General features: G+C 45.8%; 1 protein-coding gene across 1 annotated transcript in view; it reads right to left on the minus strand.

The window, feature by feature from the left end:
* Positions 1-15,983: 15,983 nt before the first annotated feature.
* HEATR6 (HEAT repeat containing 6) overlaps positions 15,984-20,052 on the minus strand; it is a 47,505-nt gene continuing 43,436 nt past the window's right edge. The window contains exon 20 of the mRNA XM_064271393.1: positions 15,984-16,585. Within this exon, the coding sequence (XP_064127463.1) occupies positions 16,521-16,585 (65 nt within the window). The 3' untranslated portion in view covers positions 15,984-16,520. The remainder of the gene's footprint in view (positions 16,586-20,052) is intronic.

Here is a 20,052-nt window from a genome sequence, read left to right on the forward strand (position 1 = left end):
CTGCCTCAAGACTTACCACATTTATTCCTTCATTCACCAAGCATTTATTGAGAGCAAATATGCTCGCAGTTGTGCTGGGTACAGGGGATACAGTAGTGACTGACACAGTCATGGACCTTGTCCCCATAGAGCTTATAGACAAGGAAAGAGGCTTACAATCACCCAGATTGAAATCGTTCATTTCCATGTGGGGTCTCCCTAGTACACTGTGAACTCCTTGAAGGTACAGATTAGGTTGTATCCTTTTTTTCCTTATTGGCTCTACAGCATGGCCTTGAATGAGTCAGGCTCCTTTCTTAGCTTCTATACAATTAGAAAGTTAAAAACGATGACCTCCAAGGCCTCTTTCCACTGTGAGGGTTTATGCTCTAAGAGATGACACCTAAGTCCCCTTAACCTCCAATGAATAACAAAACCTGGTTCCCCTTTCTTCCATATCAGTCCCAAGTGGTTGTATTCAGGTGGCATATGTCCCCAGAGAATATGTTCCACCCAACCCCATTTTCAAAACCTTCCATGAAAACAAACAGAGAAAAGAAAACAAATCCTATAAACCACTCTGGACCTTTGTAGTGCAGATCTCCACCTCAGGGAACCTAGTGTACATTCCAGAGCAGCAGGGCACAGAGCAGGACCCTGGCCTGGCGATCCCTGTACCCCTGCTGACACAGCACAAGGGCCAGAATGGGAAGGGTCACAGGCAGACACACACATCGCACGACACTGCAGAGGGTTTCAAAACCTCAAGGGGCTGTTTTGGTTCAGCAGCTCCTGTGGCTTGAATAAGTTAATCAGTGATGACATGAGATTAATTTATAACTTGACAGCGGACAAGATAGTTCAGACTTTGGTGGCATGGCACTGATCTGTGGCGTAGGACATTGCTCAGAAGACAGCTGGGTCTGCAGCTTGCTACAGAAACTGAGGATTTCAGGTCTACAATGGTTCCTGGTCCAAAGAGTGGGAAAATGTGCTGAGGTCTCTCCCTTCCTCTCCCTGGCACATGTGCTTAGAAGACTGTCCATACAACAGCAAGGCCCTTTTGAAGAAAAGTTCAGTTAAAAAAAGTCCAGTTAAGAGGGAGCTTTAGCATGCCAACCCACCCCGCTGATCAACTGTGTGTGATTGGGCAGGGGAAGAGAGCAATAGGGAGAGAGGAGGTAATGGAAGGATGTGAAAGGATGCACAGAGAGCCAGAGGGGGTGAGAAGGTTGTTCCTGCGGCTGAAGTTACCCAGCTCATGGATTGCTCCTACTCCAGAGAAGGGTCAGGCTTCAAGGATCTGAAGGATCTTTGAGGATCTACCCCTCCCTTTCCACACACCTCCCTCTATCCTTTCCAACTTTAGACCCCTCTTCTAGGCCCCAAAAGACAGAAGGAAAACATGATATGCAGGTCCCTCTGGAGCCTAACTTTTATGCTCCCGATACTGCTTTTATCTCCAATAAAATTACCCCCTTTCTGTCACGTTGGAGAGGTATGACAGTCTGTGGATGTTGGCTGTAGGTGGTTCTGTTTTGCCAGCTTCGGCAACCTCCTATTTATGGCCAGGGCAGCTTGGGATTCTTAAGTCAGGCCTGTTTATCAAGGAAGCCCCTAGCAATGCTGCCCTGATGGACTCTGGGCTCAGTAAAGCTTTTCCATGAGGCCACAGTCTAGCTGGAGACAGAAGATAAATGGAACCAAAAACAGGAATGAGGCCTGCATTAAAAATGGGGGTGCATCTCTGTGGGCTGCTGAAATTGGGCTTCCTGCTTGAAAGGGCTCTGGGGGCTCAGCTGAATGGTGGTTAACTGAGCCTTAATTTCTACCAGAAGCCTGATTCTTGTCATTTTGACCCAGTCCTACTTCCTAAACACACTCCATGTAGTATCCCATCTCCCTGTCATTGTTCATACTCGTCATTTGGTCCAGAATGCACTTCGCTCCACTCTTCACACTGCTCACTTTATCAACCATCAAGACCCAGCTGAGGTGTCTTCCCCGAGAGCCTTCCACAAAACTTTAGGTTGAACTTTGGCCTCCTTTTCTCTGCTTCCACAGCAGCCCTGTTTCCTTATACTTATTGCAATGATATGTTGAGTTCTCAACCCTGATAGGCAGATCAGGGTCACCTGATGGACCTTGTTAAAACACAAATTCTAGACACCTGAACCACAGTCTATTGGGGTGGGGTTTTGAAAGCTGGGTTTCTGTTAGTTTCAGATGCCAGGTTAGTGCTGGGTATGGGTCTCTCCTATCCTTCTAGACTCCAATTTCCTTGATGTCTTTTCTAGTCTCTGTTCCCTAGGTGTAGGCACAGGGCTTATGGCATGGTGACCCCATGTAACTGCATAGACAGCCCCTAGGCCTAGCTGAAAGGGATGCAGAAGCATGAGGCCCATGCCCTTTAACTTACAACATTTTCATTCGTTCATACCTCCTGTTTTGTGCCCCAGACACTGTGCTGGGTTCTGAGGCACAAAAGCAAAACTTGCCACAGTCTGCCCTCACCACAGCTTACAGGGGAGCTAGAGGTGAATCAAATGTCCTCACATACAAGTAATTACAAATTGCAAAACAAGTGTTATAAGGGAAACACAAAGGTGCTCTGAGAACCTGTAATAGGGACTCTGGTATAGGCTGAGAGGTCAGACCTAAACAGGGCTGGTGAAGGAGGGGAAGGGCAGGGGAGTGCTCTCATACTGGTTTCTTAGAATTGTTCTAATTTGGAAGCCAACTGGGGAGTACTCGAGGTTTAAGGCACTCTAGATAATTTTTTTTTTTTTTTTTTTAAGATACCCCAGAGTGGCGTAGTGGTTAAGAGCTATGGCTGCTAACCAAAAGGTCAGGAGTTCAAATCCACCAGCTGCTCCTTGGAAGCCCTATGGGGCAGTTCTACTCCATCCTATAGTGTCACTAAGAGTTGAAATCGACTCAACGGCAACGTGTTTGGTTTTGGTTTAGACATCCCAGATGGTCTCCAAGAGAAGCTTCTACTCATATCCTCCCTACCACCCAGCCTCCATTTCTCCTTTTCTGCCATCTACTCTTGCCAGGAACCTTTGGGAGATAATATATTTGTAAACAGAGGAAAGACCTGTTTCTGCATGATGAGGGCTGCCTGCTAGCATATACAGTGTCTTTGCTGAGTTACAAAGAGGTGCACCTCTGAACTGACACTAACTCTGCACTTGACACATGGCCTGGTCAGTGGAGTACTGGCTGGATTTAAGCCCCTACTGCCTCCCATACACACCCTTAGCCAAGCACTCTCATGCAGTAAACAACTTGAACAATGTTCTATGGTGGCCCGCTGCATGTCCTCTTGAGCAGGACATTCATTCTGGCGTCTTGGCTCCCCTCATGAGCTGGAAGATTTCTTCACTCTAGGAGGAGATAATTACATCTTCTTTTTATGGGTATAAATCTGCACGAACATTTAGAAAGGAATTCATATGTGTTTTCTGAAGGACTGGGTGTTTTTCTTATCTAAATTGAAATAAGGATTCTTTTCAATGTGCTCCAAGAGAGTTCTTTCATATGGTAATTCACACACACTCTGGCTGATAAGCCATAGACTTGGCATAAGGTTCAAAGCAGAAATTGTGTTCAGATGAGGCACAGGGATGCTTTTTGATCTGATTTGCTTTTAGCCACTGACATTGGAATAATTTTGGCATCCAAGTGGCAGTGGGCCTGAAAAACATGGCAAAACAAGATCTCTTTAAATTAAGTCTGGAATACCTAGAATGGGTAGAGGACTCCTTGCTACATTAGGGAGCTAAAAAAGAAGCATTTTCTGGTGTAAGATAACTCTTGTCACATAGCAGCAAGTCAGAAGATTTGAGCGGGTATGGCCCTTGAAGCTACATTATCCATATCCTTCCTTTTACCAGTAGTGAAACTGAGGTTCAGAGAGAGAAAGTGGCTTGGCCCATGTGAGTGGCAGAGCCTGAACTGCTCATGGTTTATTCCCCAGATTGCAGCCAACAGTGTCCATTATGAGGATGGTATGAACTAAATGTGGGGTGGGAGGGCAGGGGGAGGAAACGGGTGGGAAAGAGACACCAGGACAAGAAGATACAGTGTCTCACCAAGTCCAGTGTGGTCTCTCAACTTTCAGTTATCAGAAGCTGCTCCTCCTACCCAAGAGGGGTTAGGGATAAGCCTCATCTTCAGGAGAAGGCACCAGCAGTGGAGTGGAAACTGGGAACGGTAGAAGGGAAGATCGAAGCTAACCTTACAGACACAGGAAAATACTCAAGTGAATTGCTTGTACTTTACTGTTTCACAAATGATAGTATTAACTGACGGAAGGGGAGGAGGGTTGAGTGTCAAAGTGACATCCTACCTTGGGTCCATGTCTTTCCATGTCTGACATTTGAAGAAACACTTTCAGTTGTGAAGATAAGATGAGCTAATGGGTTCTAAGCCCCTAGTTGGGTGTCTGGCTCACAGTGGGTGCTCAGTAAATAGTAGCATTTCTCAATGGAGATCCTGTTAAGAAAAGGGAAAGAGGAAAGGAGCTATATATCTACCATCCATCCATGCATCCATGCATCCATGCATCCTTCCATCCATGCATCCATCGGTCCATGCATCCATCGGTCCATGCATCCATCCCTCCATGCATCCATCCGTCCGTCCATGCGTCCATCCGTCCGTCCATGCGTCCATCCGTCCGTCCATGCGTCCATCCGTCCGTCCATGCGTCCATCCGTCCGTCCATGCGTCCATCCGTCCATCTGTCCACCCAACATCTATCTAAACATCTCCTTTAACCCCTTCAACCGCTTCAACGATGCTTTCTCACAGATGAGGAAACAAAGAGGATAAGCTTCTTGCCCAGGGCCACACAGCTGGAATAAAGCAAAACTTGGTTCTTGTGGTTCCATATCATTTCCAACATGCCATGCTAACTTATTTTTAGACTCTTCATAATTTCTGTCAGCTTCAGCTGACTCTTCTTTTCCTTGCTCCCACACCTTGCCCTCCCTCCCCAGAGGACATGGTCCCTGCGTCCGTGTGCATTTGAATAGAGGTGTGGCAGCTCATAAACAAGGTCTGACTTTGGAAGACAAGTGTGTTGAGAATGCTGGAAATGGAAGTCCCTTTCCCAAAGTTGCAAGATCAGGGGACATTCTGGGACCATGCAAAAACTTCCTCAGCAAGCCTACACTCTGTTCTGATTCACACTAGGAAAGTCAGCATAGACATTTCAAGCTGAGGTTGCCGCTTGCTCTGTCAGTGACAAAGTTCCTGAGGAGTCCAGGGCCCTCTTCCCTTCCCTTGCCTCTTGTTTACACTTCTGGTGATGAGGTAGGAATAGCTTCAAACAAATACCTTCTTCATTTCTTTTGGGAAGTTGTACTACAGATTAGGGAGTTGTGAGTTTTTCATTAACATTCAGTTCTCTAATGAATTTTGCCAGAATTTAACTCTAAAAAATAAAATCCAGTATTTCCATTTCCTGTTAAGGGCATAGGTGAATCTGGAAAGGCAAATTCAAAAGGTGCGCTTTTCTCATTCTGAAGCGCACATCCAGGACTACTGACTGGGCTGGGAATGAGAAGACCTAAGCTTTGGTTCTGGTTCCCGCCCTGCTGCCTGTGTGATCGCAAATCAGTCGTTTAACCTCTCTGGGCCCAAATGCTTGCTAAGGACTTTTTCAAATATTTTATGATTATGAACGCTGAGAGAGATATCTCAATAACGTAGTTCCTGGGTAGTGCTAAATTTCACATGTTCACCATGGCCAATGATACTTAACAAATCTAGAACTTGCTTTTGATTGGAACAGGGACAGGTGTTTAAAGTAAAGGCAAGATCTTCTGGGTCTGTGGGTTTGGTAGGTCAATCAGGCTGTAGAGTCCTGGGCATTTTACGCTGAAAAATATTTCCCATTTGCTTAAAATAAAATCCTGAAGGGTAAGTGGTGTTTCCAAATTCCACTGAGATGGAGCCTCAGAACTTGAGAACTTGACCATGTAGTCCAGACTCCTCAATGGACAGGTGTGAAGGCCCAGTGTCTGGGAATGAAGTTTCCCAGGACGTCTGGAGAGTTTGAGACAGAACCTGGCTGTCATCATGTCCAATCTAATGCCGGTGCCATGGGACTGTGCTTTCCCTTTGTAGGATGCAAAGCTGATTTGAAGGACAAAGTATTATAGAAGTTATACAGGCATCTTAAGAACAACATTTTTAGTGAAAATGAAGATTTATGTTTCTATTTTCAGTTTAACATACATCCAGACCCTGCACTTCTTCAAACACTACTCTGGACGTGTAGATTCACATTTCCTAAAGGACAGTGGTTAAGAGCTACAACAACCTACGGCTGCTAACCAAAAGGTCAGCAGTCTGAATCCACTAGCTGCTCCCTGGAAACCCTATGGGGCAGTTCTACTCTATCCTATAGGGCCACTATGAGTCAGAATCAACCTGATGGCAACAGGTTTGGTTTTTTTTTTTTAAAGCCACCCCAGTGAGCAACTCTTAAATAATTCAAAAAGAATTGTCAAGGCTGAATGCACACCAAGGTTTCCATGTGCCCAACTCAGCAGATTCAGGTATGACCCCTACCGAGCGTGGACTCTGAACCGGCGCTAACATTCTCTACGCTCAATGACCACTTCACACAATGAATTCATCTGTGTAATTGTGCTTAGCTGTCCCAAGATTAACTCCATGTTTGCATGAAGATCAAAATGCTTACTTTAAAAAGTTTGGTTTTCTTCAGTTTCTGTCTTATCTGGCGAGGCATTCGTGCTTGGAATTTCCTGGGCTTTTTAAAATCTCTTGTAGGGATTAGAATGTGAGGGCAAAAGTAGGGAGTGGGGTGTCTTACCTCTTATTATTTTCCTTTTTTTTGAAACAACAATTGGTAATTGTTCTTCACTGTCCTGGTGTTCTCTTGGCAAAGGCATCCCAGACCACTGGGATCTTAAAGTGGGTAATAGCGTTCTTATCCCCACCGGGAAATCCTATACTTGTTAGAACATGATCTAGAATTCTGCTTCATTAAAAAAATTTTGATTGAAGTATAATTCACACAAAGAGGACACACCTGAAGTGGACGGCTGGATAAATTTTCATATACGCATATACTTCCGCTTTGCTTATTTTTCAGTTTTTCTTTTTAATATCTTCAGCTTTTGTTCAGTATCACTTAGTGCCAGAAGAGTCTGTTCTGGGCTTTGCCAAGGACAGTTGCTTCAGAGTGGGGAGGAGGTCAACATTCAGAGCACTGGGAGGGTGGTGGCATGATTCAAAGCAAAAGATCTGACTGTCTACCGTTTTGCCTCACTTGCACTCTAGCCACAAGCTCTGGGAGGAACGCTGGAAGGCACACCGCACGCTCGCTCACAGTGGGGATGGGCAGGTAACAGGGAGCCATTTGAATGGAGTGGGGTGTTTCCACTTAATCATTACCATTGCTGACATCAATGAAAAGCAAGTAATGCATATTATCTGCATAGGTGCCTATAATGAGTGGAAAGGAACCCACGCTCTTAGTAAGTGCTAGGAGGAGGTAGGTGGCAGAATACAAAACTGGGAGTGGGGAAACAGTGTGGTTTGTATTTCAGCTTCAATGTACCATTGTTTTTGGTGGTTGAACAGCCCAAACTGCCCTGGCTATTTCAAAACGATGTCAGAAGGGGAGAGGTTAGGCTCCCCAGCATGTCCAGTGGGTGCCCAGGACACAAGTCAGCCTGGAGAACAAATACACCCTTTTTGGAAATAGGAAGCCAACTGTTTACTTTGTCAAGTAATGCCATAAAAGAGCTTTATAAGTTGATTTTCAGCTCCTGAGCTTTGGACTGACCCCTAGACTTGTCTCAAAAGGATTCTTCCGGAGGAAGGAAAGTGCTGAGGCTCTCATGGCCAGTGCTGGGTCAAATGACAATTTAAATCAAGTAGAACCTCCTCTGCCTACAAGTTGAAGCAGCTCAGGCAAACACCACCAAGACAGCTTTGAAACAAAGATGACAAGATGACTATTTCAGCCTGAACAGAAATCACAACCTAGCTTCAAAATTCATTTTGTTAAGTTTTTTAAAAGTTGGGACCAGAGGCACTATAGCATTCAGGGGACCCTAAATACAATTCATTTATTTAATCCATTCATTCAACAAAGAGTTATTGAGTGGATATGCCAACATGTATGGACTAGGGATATGTAGTATGAGTGCTGGCAGCATTAAGGGACCATTTGAGGTGTGAGGTCATGTATTTAAAATGAGAGCAGCCAGCGTGGTTGTGAGTTTTTCTTGAACCTCTTTCAGCTACATGGGGTCAGGTGCTAAGTAAGCTGACAGTTGGATTTAACCAGGGTTGTGGTTTTGCCAAGGAGCCCTGGTAGCTCAGTGTTAACGAGCTTGGCTGCTAACAAAAGGTCAGTGGTTCGAACCCACCAGCAGCTCCTTGGGAGAAAGATGTGGCAGTCTGCTTCTGTAAAGATTACAGGCTTGGAAACCCTATGGGGCACTTTTGCTCTGTCCTATAGGGTTGCCATGAGTTGGAATTGACTTGATGGCAATGGGTTTGGTGATTTTGCTGGGAGTCCCTGAGTGGTACAAATGGTTAACATGCTCAGCTTCTAACCCAAAGGTTGGCACTTTGAGTCTACCCAGAGCCACCTCAGAAGAAAGCCTGGGCAATCTACTTGCAAAATATTGGCCATTGAAAACCCTATGGAGCACAACTCTACTCTGACACACATGAAGTCCCCATGATTCGATGGCAACTGATTTTCTGGCCTGTTTCAGACTCAGAACTGACACAGCATTGGCAAGTTTATGGTCTTACAAAACCTGAAACACGCTTTGCAAGTGAATGATGAAGATACAAAAAATATTGCATAGAAACACCAAGATCTTGAATAAGGACAGGACTTTGGAATTGCAAGAGGAATGGAAAAGGGTTGATGGTAGAAAAACCTGTCCTTGAGTTGAAAACCAGCTAGACAAGTGATTACAGACTTGGGGAGACCCACTGGTGCTGGGAATGCCATATGGCCCTTTTTCCCCAGTACATGGGCAAATTGTTAAAAACAAATCAAAATCTCTAATTAGAAAACCATTTTCAATTCTGATTCCTTTAAGGAGTCTGTTGTCACGCTCGGATGTTTTAATAGCAGTGGTTAAGAGATCGGCTGCTAACTAAAAGGTTGCCAGTTCAAATCTACCAGCCTCTCTTTGGAAACCCTATGGTGCAGTTCTACTTTATCCTATGGGATGGCTATGAGTCAGAATTGACTGGGTGGCAATGGGTTTGGTTTTTAACCCTTGCTAAGGGAGCTGGTACCGTGGCTTAGCTGGCTAAAGCTCCTGCCTAGTAAACAGGAGATCCTGGTTGGAGTTCCAGTGGTGCCTGGTGGCGTAGTGGTTAAGTGCTATGGCTGCTAACCAAGAGGTTGGCAGTTTGAATCTGCCAGGCGCTCCTTGGAAACTCTGTGGGGCAGTTCTACTCTGTCCTATAGGGTCGCTATGAGTCGGAATCGACTCAATGGCAGTGGGTTTGGTTTTGGTTTGGGCTGGTGCCTGGGACAATCAAAAACAGTGTATTATTGGAGCCATGGTGGCACAGTGACTAAGAGCTCAGCTGCCAAATGAAAGGTCAGTGGTTTGAACCCACCAGCTACTCCAAGGGAGAAAGATGTGGCAGCCTGCTTCCTTGAAGATTACAGCCTTGGAAACCCTATGGGGCAGTTCTACTCTGTCCTATAGGCAGAGGTATAAATGACCTATGGCAGGTAGGGCCCAAGCCCTGGGCTACTTGAGGAGAGGCCTCAATAAGCAGTTTCTATAGGCCATTGCAACTGTGAGAGATCATTCAGCCATTTAAAACTAATTGCCATGGATGCTACTTTCCATAGATAGGCTCCTGTCTATAGGGTTGCTATCCGTCGGAATTGACTGAATGGCAAAAGGTTTTTTTTTTTTTTTTTTTAATAGGCCTTGCTAATCTGTCCCTCCTCCCTGCCCCCCCTCCTTTCCTTTTGATTGTTGTTGTTATTAGGTGCCATGGAGCTGATTTTCCACTCATAGCAACCCCATGTGACAGAGTAGAACTGCCCCATAGGGTTTTCTAGGCTGTAATCTTTATGGGTTTAATCTTTATGGGAAGGAGCCCTGGTCGTACAGTGGTTAAGTCCTCAGCTGCTAACTGAAAGGTCGTGGAGTCAAATCCACCAGCTGCTCCTTGGGAGAAAGATGTGGCCGTTTGCTTCTGTAAAGATTACAAGTTGGAAATCCTGTAGGATAGTTCTGCTTTGTCCTGTTGGGTGGCTGTGAGTTGCATTCGGCTCATCAGCAATGGGCTTGGTTTGGTTTTGAATCTATGGGAGCAGATCGCCCTGACTTTTTCCCGAGCAGCCACAGGGTGGGTTTGACTACCAACCTTCTGGTTAGCAGCCAAGTGCTCAGCAGTTATGCCACTGGGGCTCCTTTCCCTTCTTATTAAACAGAGAAAACAGGCCTCAAACTCAGAAGTTTTGTTAGCCTAGGATTTGATAATACTGCTTTGTTTTATTGCATTTATTTTACGGTTACCTTCTGTTAATGGCAAATGATACTATTTTTCCATGTAGCATAGTTTTTTAAAACCCTCTTAAAATACATGTATTTAAGTTTTTCTTTTTAAACTGAGTTGATTTCTACAAAAATATTAAGTAAACTATAGTGTAGGTTCTACATAGGTATGACAACACTGGGCAGATAGTTCTTGGAGTTTGGGAAATACATGTTGGGTGGCATTCCCCAACATGATCCGGCACTGTTCAGACAGGGCAGTTTTCTCTGGACATCAGGGCGGTGTTTGTAATACTATTTAGATCTCTGGATAACTTAGGCTGGGTTTTTTTCTTTCCTTTTTAAATAAATATTTACCTTTTTCTAATTACCGTTGTAGAGAACTCAGAAATACATGAAAATATGTGGAATAAAAGGAGAAAATATAGAAAAATATGTAGAATAGAATGAAAAATCACTCATTGTCTCTGCAATCAGGAGGAACCACTCCTGATACATTGGTAACTTTTTCTCCCTCTGTGTATCAACAGTAAAGAGCCCTGGTGGCGCAGTGGTTAAGCACTCTGCTGCTAACTGAAAGGTCAGAAGTTCGAACCCACCAACTACTCTGTGGGAGAAAGACATGGTGACCTGCTGCTATAAAGATTACATTCTTGGAAATTCTGTGGGGCAGTTCTACTCTGTCCTGTAGGGTCACTATGAGTCGGAATCAACTTGACAACAATGCGTTTGGTTTGTGCAGCAACAGAGTTGGTATTATAACGCAAATGTTTTATTTTTATAGTCTGCTTTATTTCCTTGACATTATAGCCACACATGCCCCCACACCACTTAAAAGTGTTTATTAACTGTAAGATATTTAACATAGAGAAGCCCCATTATAATGTTGTGACAAATATCTTTATGCATATAGCTTTTGTCAGCATTTTAGATGGTTTCCTTACAATGATTCCAGAAGTGGCATTCCTAGGTGGGAAGATTTTTAAGACTTCTGGCACACATATTGCCGAACTTCTTCCAAAAGGATGGGACCTGAAGGTACTCAGACCTGTACCCTCACTCTAGTTTGTGGACGTAGAGTAGGGTAGTGGCTGTTCCTGGAAAGAGCTCAGGCTTAGCTACTACCCAGCTGTGTGGTTTTTGGGAAGTTACCCAACTTCACCAATCCTTGCTGGTGCAGGTCAGCCCAGTCACTGCCCAATAATCCGAGCAAGCATTCTTCATATCTAGGCTCACAAGTGTTCATATGTCAGCCTTCAAGGTACAGGCTTCATTGACTTCACTATATGGGATTTCCAAGCATGTAAAGGCATCAACGAAAGTTTTCTGCACAATTACTTGTCACAACAGCCTAACTGCTTTTTTGTAGCTGAGGTAGGAAAGGGTTGAATAAACATCCCTGACTTGAGGCAAGAATTAGAGAAGGATGCCCACCTGCTGGGCATCCACCATGGCTGTACCAGGCCCTGTGCTGTGTGCCTTGTGTTCAGCATCTCATTTAACTCTCACAAACAGCTTTTCTCCAGGTGTATTTACACAGAACACTGGTTCCACGGGATGCTAATAGGTATTCCTTGCAAAAAAGGATTCTGTTGCTTGGAAAATGCTGTGTTAAACCGATTCTTTTACAGATTTCTCAGAGCTTACTTGTTATTAGCTGCCATGAAGTTGGCCTCTGACTTGTGGCAACCTCCTGCAAAATGGGATGGAAGTCTGCCGTGTCCTGTACATCCCCACCATCAGTTGCGGATCAGACTGTGTGATTCACAGGGTTTTCATGGACTGTTTTTAGGAAATAGATCTCCAGGCCTTTCTTCCTAGTCTGCCTCTGTCTGGAAGCACCGCTGAGGCCTGCTAAGCATCAGAGCAACATGTTAGCCTCCACTGACAGAGTGGTGGTGACTGTGCATGAGGCTCGTTGCCTGAGAACTGAAACCCAGTCTCCCACATGGAAGGCAGGAATTCTACACCGAGCCACCGTGGGTTCTCCATGGGCGGCACAAATGGTTAACACACTTGGCTGCTAACCGGAAGACTGGCAGTTCAAGTCTACCAAGAAGTGCCTCAGAGGAAATGCATGGTGATCTCCTTCTGAAAAATCAGCCATGGAAAACTCCGTGGAGCACAGTTCTCCTCTGACACACATGGGATCTCCCTGAGTTGGAATCAACTCCATAGCAAAGCTGACTTAGTCTAATGTTATTTGAGAAGCCTCAAGGTGGGGATGTGATAATCAGCATTTGCCAAACTCACTTGACAAACCAACTCTTTCCCATCCCATGGGATTGACATTCCACAGAACACATTTTAAGAATCACTGCTGAAAGCAAACAACCTTGCAAGGTAATTTTTACCCTTATATTTTACAAATGGAAAATTGAGGCTCAGATAAGTTGTCCAAGTCTGCACAGCTAGTAAGTAATGAACTCAGGATTTGAACCCAGTCACCTGACCCCAAGCCTGTGCTCTGTTCCACTACCCTGGAGGGTCCAGGACAGGGCTCAGAGTGTAGGCTGCCTCTTACCCCATGGGTGCATGAAACCAGCGGGTGAATTTTAAATCAAGACCAGAGCTAGGACAGAGAATCCGAAACTGAGAACATTGATCATGGAGACTAGGCTACCATGGAAACCAACACCGAGCTAATGAACCAAGGAAATGAGGAACCTGGAAAGCCAAGAATGAGTGGTGGGAGGTGGTTTGGATGAATTCTGGAGGCGGAGTATTAATACCCCAAGGATTCTTTCTTTTGGTGCTTTCAGGTGGTTTATAAGGAAGCAGGATTCATTTATCGTGTCCAAGTTAGGGTGGAAAGGGACAGGAACAATTTTCTGTTTGAGGGCTGCCTTTATTATCCAGTAGCTCTTGACTATGTTAATTGCTCCATGCTTCCCAATCTAAGGTACCCCCTCATCTCCTGTCACCCTGTCACCCACACAGCCTCAGTGTGGGCTGGATCCTGCTGGGGCCCTCCTCTTTAACAGTTTCACATCTACCACACGTTCATTCTACTGCTTCTGAGGTGTGGAAGAAATGGATCCCGATAACATCATAACATCCAAAATACTACGATTCCATGCATTCAACACAGATTCACATGCCAGGCACTGTCCTAGGCACCGGGGATAATATTAGTGAACCATCCAGACACAAATTCCCTGCCCTCATGGAGCAGTCATTCTAATGGGGGAGAGAGACAGGAAGCACGGTATGTAAAAAGTTAGATAGCGATAAGCAATAAGGATAAGAGGGGGACATGGATGGGGGTGGTATAAAGTGTTGAGGTGGGCCTGACATTGGATGGTCCCTGACTCTCACCTCCTGTGCTTGCTCTCTCTCTCTTCCCACCTCTTCCCCACCCTTCTCCCCTCTTTCCCCTTGCCTGATTCACTCTGTCTCCTTGTTGTGGCTCCAGCACACCGGGCACTCTCCCCTCATAGGGCCTGTGTCCTATGTTCTGTCTTCTCTCAGACATCCCAGGGTTCACCTCCTCACCACCTTCAAGTCTTTGCTCAAATGTCACCTTCCAGTGAGGCTTTCCCTGACCATCTCATTTAAAACTGCAAGCCTTGCCCAGCACTCTTTTTTTTTTCTTGTTATATTTTTCTTCATTGCACTAATCTACTTTTTACACACTAACTTGTTTTTTTTTTTGTATTCTGTTCCCACTAGAGTTTAAGACCCACAGTGAAGAGATTTTTATTTTGTTCACTGATCTATCCCACTGTCGAGAGCGAAGCCTGGTGTTCATGAAGTATTCGCTGAATGAGTAGAGAAGTCAGTATCACGCTGCTTGAAAGCTGTTCCTCTTGCTGTGTGATCCATGGAAACACCGTTTAAATGACCCCAAGTCAGAAGGCTGGGGATCATCTACAGTCTATCCTTTCTCTTTGTTTTTTTTTTTAATTTGAAATTTTTTCCTTCTTTTTCTCTCTCTTTTTAACAGCTTTATTAGGATGTAATTCATATATAATTCACCCATTTAAAGTGCACGATTCTATGGCTTTTAGTATATTCACAGAGTTGTGCAACCATCACCACAACCAATTTTAGAACATTTTATTACCCCCCCCAAAATCCCGCATCCCTTAGCCATCACCCCCAAACTCTACATTCCTACCGCCCACCTCCCCAGCCCGGCCCTAGGCACCCACTAATCTACTTTCTCTCTCTATGTATTTGTCTGTTCTGGACATTTCATGTAAATGGAATCACAGTATGTATGTGGACTTTTGTGACTGACTGCTTTTCATCATAATGTTTTCAAGGTTCATCCATTTTGTAGCCTGTATCATTACTTCTTTCCTTTTTATGGCTGAGTAATATTCCATTGCATGGCTATACCATGTTTTATTTATTCACCCATTAGATGATCGGCTTTTGGGTTGTTTCCACTTTTTTAGCTATTATGAATAATGCTACTATGAACATTCATGTACAAGCCTTTGGGTAAACATAGTTTCATTTCTCTGGGGTATACACCTAGGAGTAGAATTGCCGGGTCATATGATAACCCCATGTTTAACCATCTGAGGAGCTGCCAGACTCTTTTCTCTTCCCTGTCTATATCCAACCAACCATGAGAGGCTGTGGTTCTCTCTCTGGAATCTGTGCTCTCTCTGACACTGCCTCATCAGTTCTCACCTGGACGGCTACAATGCCTCCAAAGTGGGATTCCTCTTCAGTGGGTCATACCCAGACCAAGGACACCAGACTGACTGCAGGTGGCACTTGGGCATGAGCCTTTTTCGAAATTCCCCAAGTGATTACAATGTACAGCCGAGGGCGGGAGCCACCGTATCATCCTTCTCATCCATGTCCTACACTGCCTCCTGAGTGCTTTTCTAAAGCAAATCTGATGGCGTTACCTGCACTCTTCTCAAAACCCCTCTGTGACTCTCTCTGGCTGTCACAATAAAATCCAAACTCCCCAGGATGCCATACAGGTTTCTGTGACCTCCACCCCACCTCTCTCCCCATCTTGCCTCTTTCCACTTCCTGACTCCCAGCACATATACTCTGCCATGCAGAACCACACACACTTCCCAGGTGTGGTACTCTCCCACACCTCCAGGCCTTTGGACAGGCCATTTCTGCTTCTGGAAATACCTTTTCCCATATTTTCGTCCTTCAGGACTCGCCTCCTCTAGGAAGTCTTCACTGATTACTCTCCCTTGGGTAGCTGAGTAGGACCCCTCCTCCAAAGCCCTGAGCAAGCCTCTGTTGGGACTTTTACCACACTGCAGTGTAGTTGAGTGTTCACTGGCCTCTAGTTTGTGAGCTCCTCAAGGTCAGGACCAACATACTATTCATCTTTGTATTCTGAACACAAAGACGCCTGGCACATAGTAGGTTTTTTTTGCGGGGGGGGGAGGGAGGGGTGGTAAATGAAAGAGTGAATAAATGAATGAGTGAATACCTACTGGTCTTTGCAGAAGCAGGGGGCCAGGGAGGAACTCTTTTTGGAGGGGGAAGACAATGTAATTTTTATTTCTTTTTTTGGTTTCAGAGTTTTTTTTTTTTGTGCTTTAGGTGAAAGTTTACAGAGCAAATTAGTCTCCCATTCGATAGTTTGTACATAAAATGTTCCATGGCATTGGCTGCATTCCCCTCAATGTGTCAGCACTCTCCCCATTTCTGCTCTGGGTTCCCTGTTTTCTTTCCTCTGGATTTTCTACCCCTTCCTGGCTTCTCATCTTTGCTTTTGGGCAAATGTCGTCCTTTTGATCTTATATTCTAAGGAACATGTTCCTCTTGGGTGTTATTGTTTATTTTATGGGCCTCTCTGTTGTTTGGCTAAAAGACGGTCTCTGAGAATGGTTTCAGTTCCAGGTCAGAAGGGTATCTTAGGGCCATAGTCTCGGGGGTTCCTCCAGTCTGTCAAACCAGTAAAGCTGGTCTTTTTTTGTGAATTTGATTTTTTGTCCTACATTTTTCTCCCACTCTGTCCAGGACCCTGTGTTGTGACCCCAGTCAGAGTAGTCAGTAGTAGCAGCTGGGCACCATCTAGTTCTTTTGGTCTTGGGGTTGCTGCTCCCTTGAGTCTCTGGTTTTCTTCACTTGCCTTTGCTCTGGACAGGAAGAGACCAATAGTTACATCTTAGGTAGCTGCTCACAAGTTTTTAAGACCCAAACATGACTCATCAAGGTAGGATACAGAACACTGCCTTTATGAACTATGCTGTGCCAATTGATATAGATGTCCTCCAAGTCTACAGTCCTTTGCCTTCAAGCCTAGGAACTTCATCCTACAAGGTGTTTGGTAATGTCTAAGAAGTTTCCATGACCGTGCCCCTCGTGTGCTCCATTGTCTATATTAATATACATACGGCACCTACAACTGCATATGTAGAAACATTCACAACCAAACCTATATCTGCAGGTTGGTGTGCTCCCTCACACCCTACCCAGGTAGGAACTCTTACAGCTGCCACATTGCCCTCTTCCAAGTCCCAACAGTAACCATGGGGCAGCCAGCAGACCTTGCTCTACACCCCTGACCAGCTGAGTTCCTCATGTGATCCCATGCCACTACAATACAACACCAAACTGCATCTCCCCAGCCTGTGGCCTAATCTGTTTTACTTCTCCAGCAACGGGCCCTGGAGCCAGCAAGTATCAGCAATAAAGGAGGCACTGTGTGGGACAGTCCTTCCTGCAGCTAAAGGCAAAGTGTCCCAGCCCAGAGCTAAACATATAAATCTACTTTCAAAGGCCCCGAGTGGGGCTGAATGCCCTTGTTGCTTCTCTAGCCATAAATCTCCAGGCTCAGAAAGGTAATTGCCCTCCCCTTGAAAAAGCTATAAAGAGCAGGGCATACAAATGTCAGTAAGGAGCAGAGACTATAAAACATTACTCTGGGTGGGGCAAGAGCTACCTGTCTTCTGACCACTGAGCGTCCCTCCCAGCGTGGGCCACAGCTGTCTCTGGGGGAGCGGCTGGAGGCTGCAGAGCTCAACTCCTCGTGATGGAGGATTCCATGGAGCATTTGCCTTGTGATCACCAGGCTCCCCTTTGCCACTCTGCCCACGTGGATGCCGCTTTACTTCCTGTGAATAGTGGCATCTCTGTAAGCCAGGAGGGCAAGGACAGGGAGGGCAGGGAGGGTAGGGAGAAGAGCACTGCAAAGGGAGTCCACTCCGCTGTCGGCCATGTGTCTGTGGTGACTCCCTTCATCTCTCTGGTTCTTGGTTTCCTTGGAGGTAAGGGGATGGGGTGGAGGGTGGACTAGATGACCCTGAAGGCAGCTTTCAGCTCTAACTTCACAGCTCACTTCCCTTGAAAGGAAAGCTGTATGAAGATTTTCCTCACAGGTTCTGAATTATCAGGAAAATCACCATGGGATACACCAGAAGTAAAACAGTAAAACCAAATCAAAACAAAAGAAGCTTGAAAATATCTGTACTCTTTGTAATTTCAGTTCTCTAGGTGGCCTCTGCATGCTCCTGGCAACAGAACACAGTGCAGAGGAAACAGCACCAGACGGAGGAGTCCCAAGACCTGAATTTAGTTCCTGCTCTGCCACTGGCTAGCAGTGTCACCTGGGATAAGCCAATTCCCCTCAGTAGGCCTCAGTTTGCTCATCTGTCAAATAGGAATATTTAATACCTTCCTACTTCATTCAACAAACCCTTGCCAACAGCCTCCCATGTGCCTGGCCCAGTGTTGGAGAGGAGATAGGTGAATAAGGCACCATGCTAACTCTCAAGGAGCTCACGGTTGGCTAGGCAAACAGACAAGTAAACAGACCATTGTATTATAGGGACGTGAGTGATCAGACAAGGATCATAATAAAAATCATGATAACAGCTAACATTCATTTAGGTTTTACTAGTGCTAGGCATTGTGCTAGCAGCTTTGTATGGGTCATTTCATTTCATCCTCCTAACAAGGTGAACACTGCAAATACCCCATTGTTCAGGTGCCAGGGAAGGCACAGAAACCCTGGTGGCATAGTGGTTAAGAGCTACAGCTGCTAACTCAAAAGGTCGGCAGTTTGAATCCACCAGGGGGTCCTTGGAAACCCTACGGGGCAGTTCTACTCTGTCATTTAGGGTAACTAACCCAGAGCCGTCGAGTCGATTCCGACTCATAGCGACCCTATAGGACAGGGTAGAACTGCCCCATAGAGTTTCCAAGGAGCACCTGGTGGATTCGAACTGCCAACCCTTTGGTCAGCAGCTGTAGCACTTAACCACTATGACACCAGGGTTTCCTTTAGGGTAACTATGAGTCGGAGTCGACTTGACAGCCAACAGGTTTGGTTTGGTTTTTAGGGAAGGCACCCCAGGGGGAGTGATGTGTCAGCTGAGACCTGAAGTGTGCAGAGTAGCTTGTCAGGTTAGGCAGGAAAGGCTAGAAGGGAGGAGCCCTGGGGATTTCAGGGACCTCGAGTGGCTGACATGGCTGGAGCTGAGGGTAGGTGGAGAAGAAGGAATGATGGATGGTGGACAGGTAGGGTGGGGAAGGCAGCCATGAAAGGTCTTGTAAGCCGTGTGAAGGAGCTAGTGAAGAGCCATGGTGGATCAGCTTGCCTCTTGGGAAAGATCCCTCTGGCTGGGCCAGCAGGAGTTTGGAAGATGGGTTGAGCAGGTGAGAAGGGAAGGGGGAGACCGACAGATCTGCTAATGACTGTGATGCCCTCTTGGAGGCCACTGTGGTAGTTTCAGATGTGGTAGTTTCAGAAAAGAGGCAAAGGGCCTGGGGTTAGGGAATGGAGGTCAGAGGGGACTGATGGCTACAGACTGATGTGGGCTTGGGAGTCGAGGGTCTCAAAGGCAAGGAGAGCATGTACCCAGGCAACCTCCTAAGAAATCACAGCCTGATGATGACGGTGTTCCAGCTTCAGCCCACAGTGGGGCAGCCATCCCATCATGCCTCAGTCTCTTTCTCACCCCCACCTGCAGCCATCACCATGCCGTAAGTGAGCCAGAGGTAAAGAACGAGGACACGGGCCTTCTAAGCCCTGGCAAGACTCCTCGGGCAGGAGGTTGCAAGGGCCTGAGGAGGAATTTCTGTGGCTTTATAGAGAAGATATTTTATGGACAAATGAAAACAAAAACCAACTCTTTTCTTCCTCTTACAGCTTATATTCATTTTCTGAAATAAATATTCGGTATGTTAAGTCTGATCATGGGGATGGCACACGGCTGGGCAGCGTTTCTTTCCACTGTACATGGGGTTGCCATGCGTTGGGGGCCAAGTCAACGGCAGTCAACAACGGTAATGAGAACTAATCTGCTCCTCCTCCCATCATATTTGGAGACAGCACAGCAATCATAAAATCTGTGTGCTTCTTTGAAATGTGGCGTCTGGGGTCCTAAATGCTAACAAGCGGCCATCTAAGATACATCAATTGGTCTCAACCCACCTGGAGCAAAGGAAAATGAAGAACACCAAGGTCACACAACAACTAAGAACCCAAGAGACAGAAAGGGCCACATGAACCAGAGACCTACATCATCCTGAGACCAGAAGAACAAGTTGGTGCCCGGCCACAATCGATGACTGCCCTGACAGGGAGCACAACAGAGAACTC

Source organism: Loxodonta africana, chromosome 18, assembly GCF_030014295.1.
Source record: "Loxodonta africana isolate mLoxAfr1 chromosome 18, mLoxAfr1.hap2, whole genome shotgun sequence".
Lineage (NCBI taxonomy): Eukaryota > Metazoa > Chordata > Mammalia > Proboscidea > Elephantidae > Loxodonta > Loxodonta africana.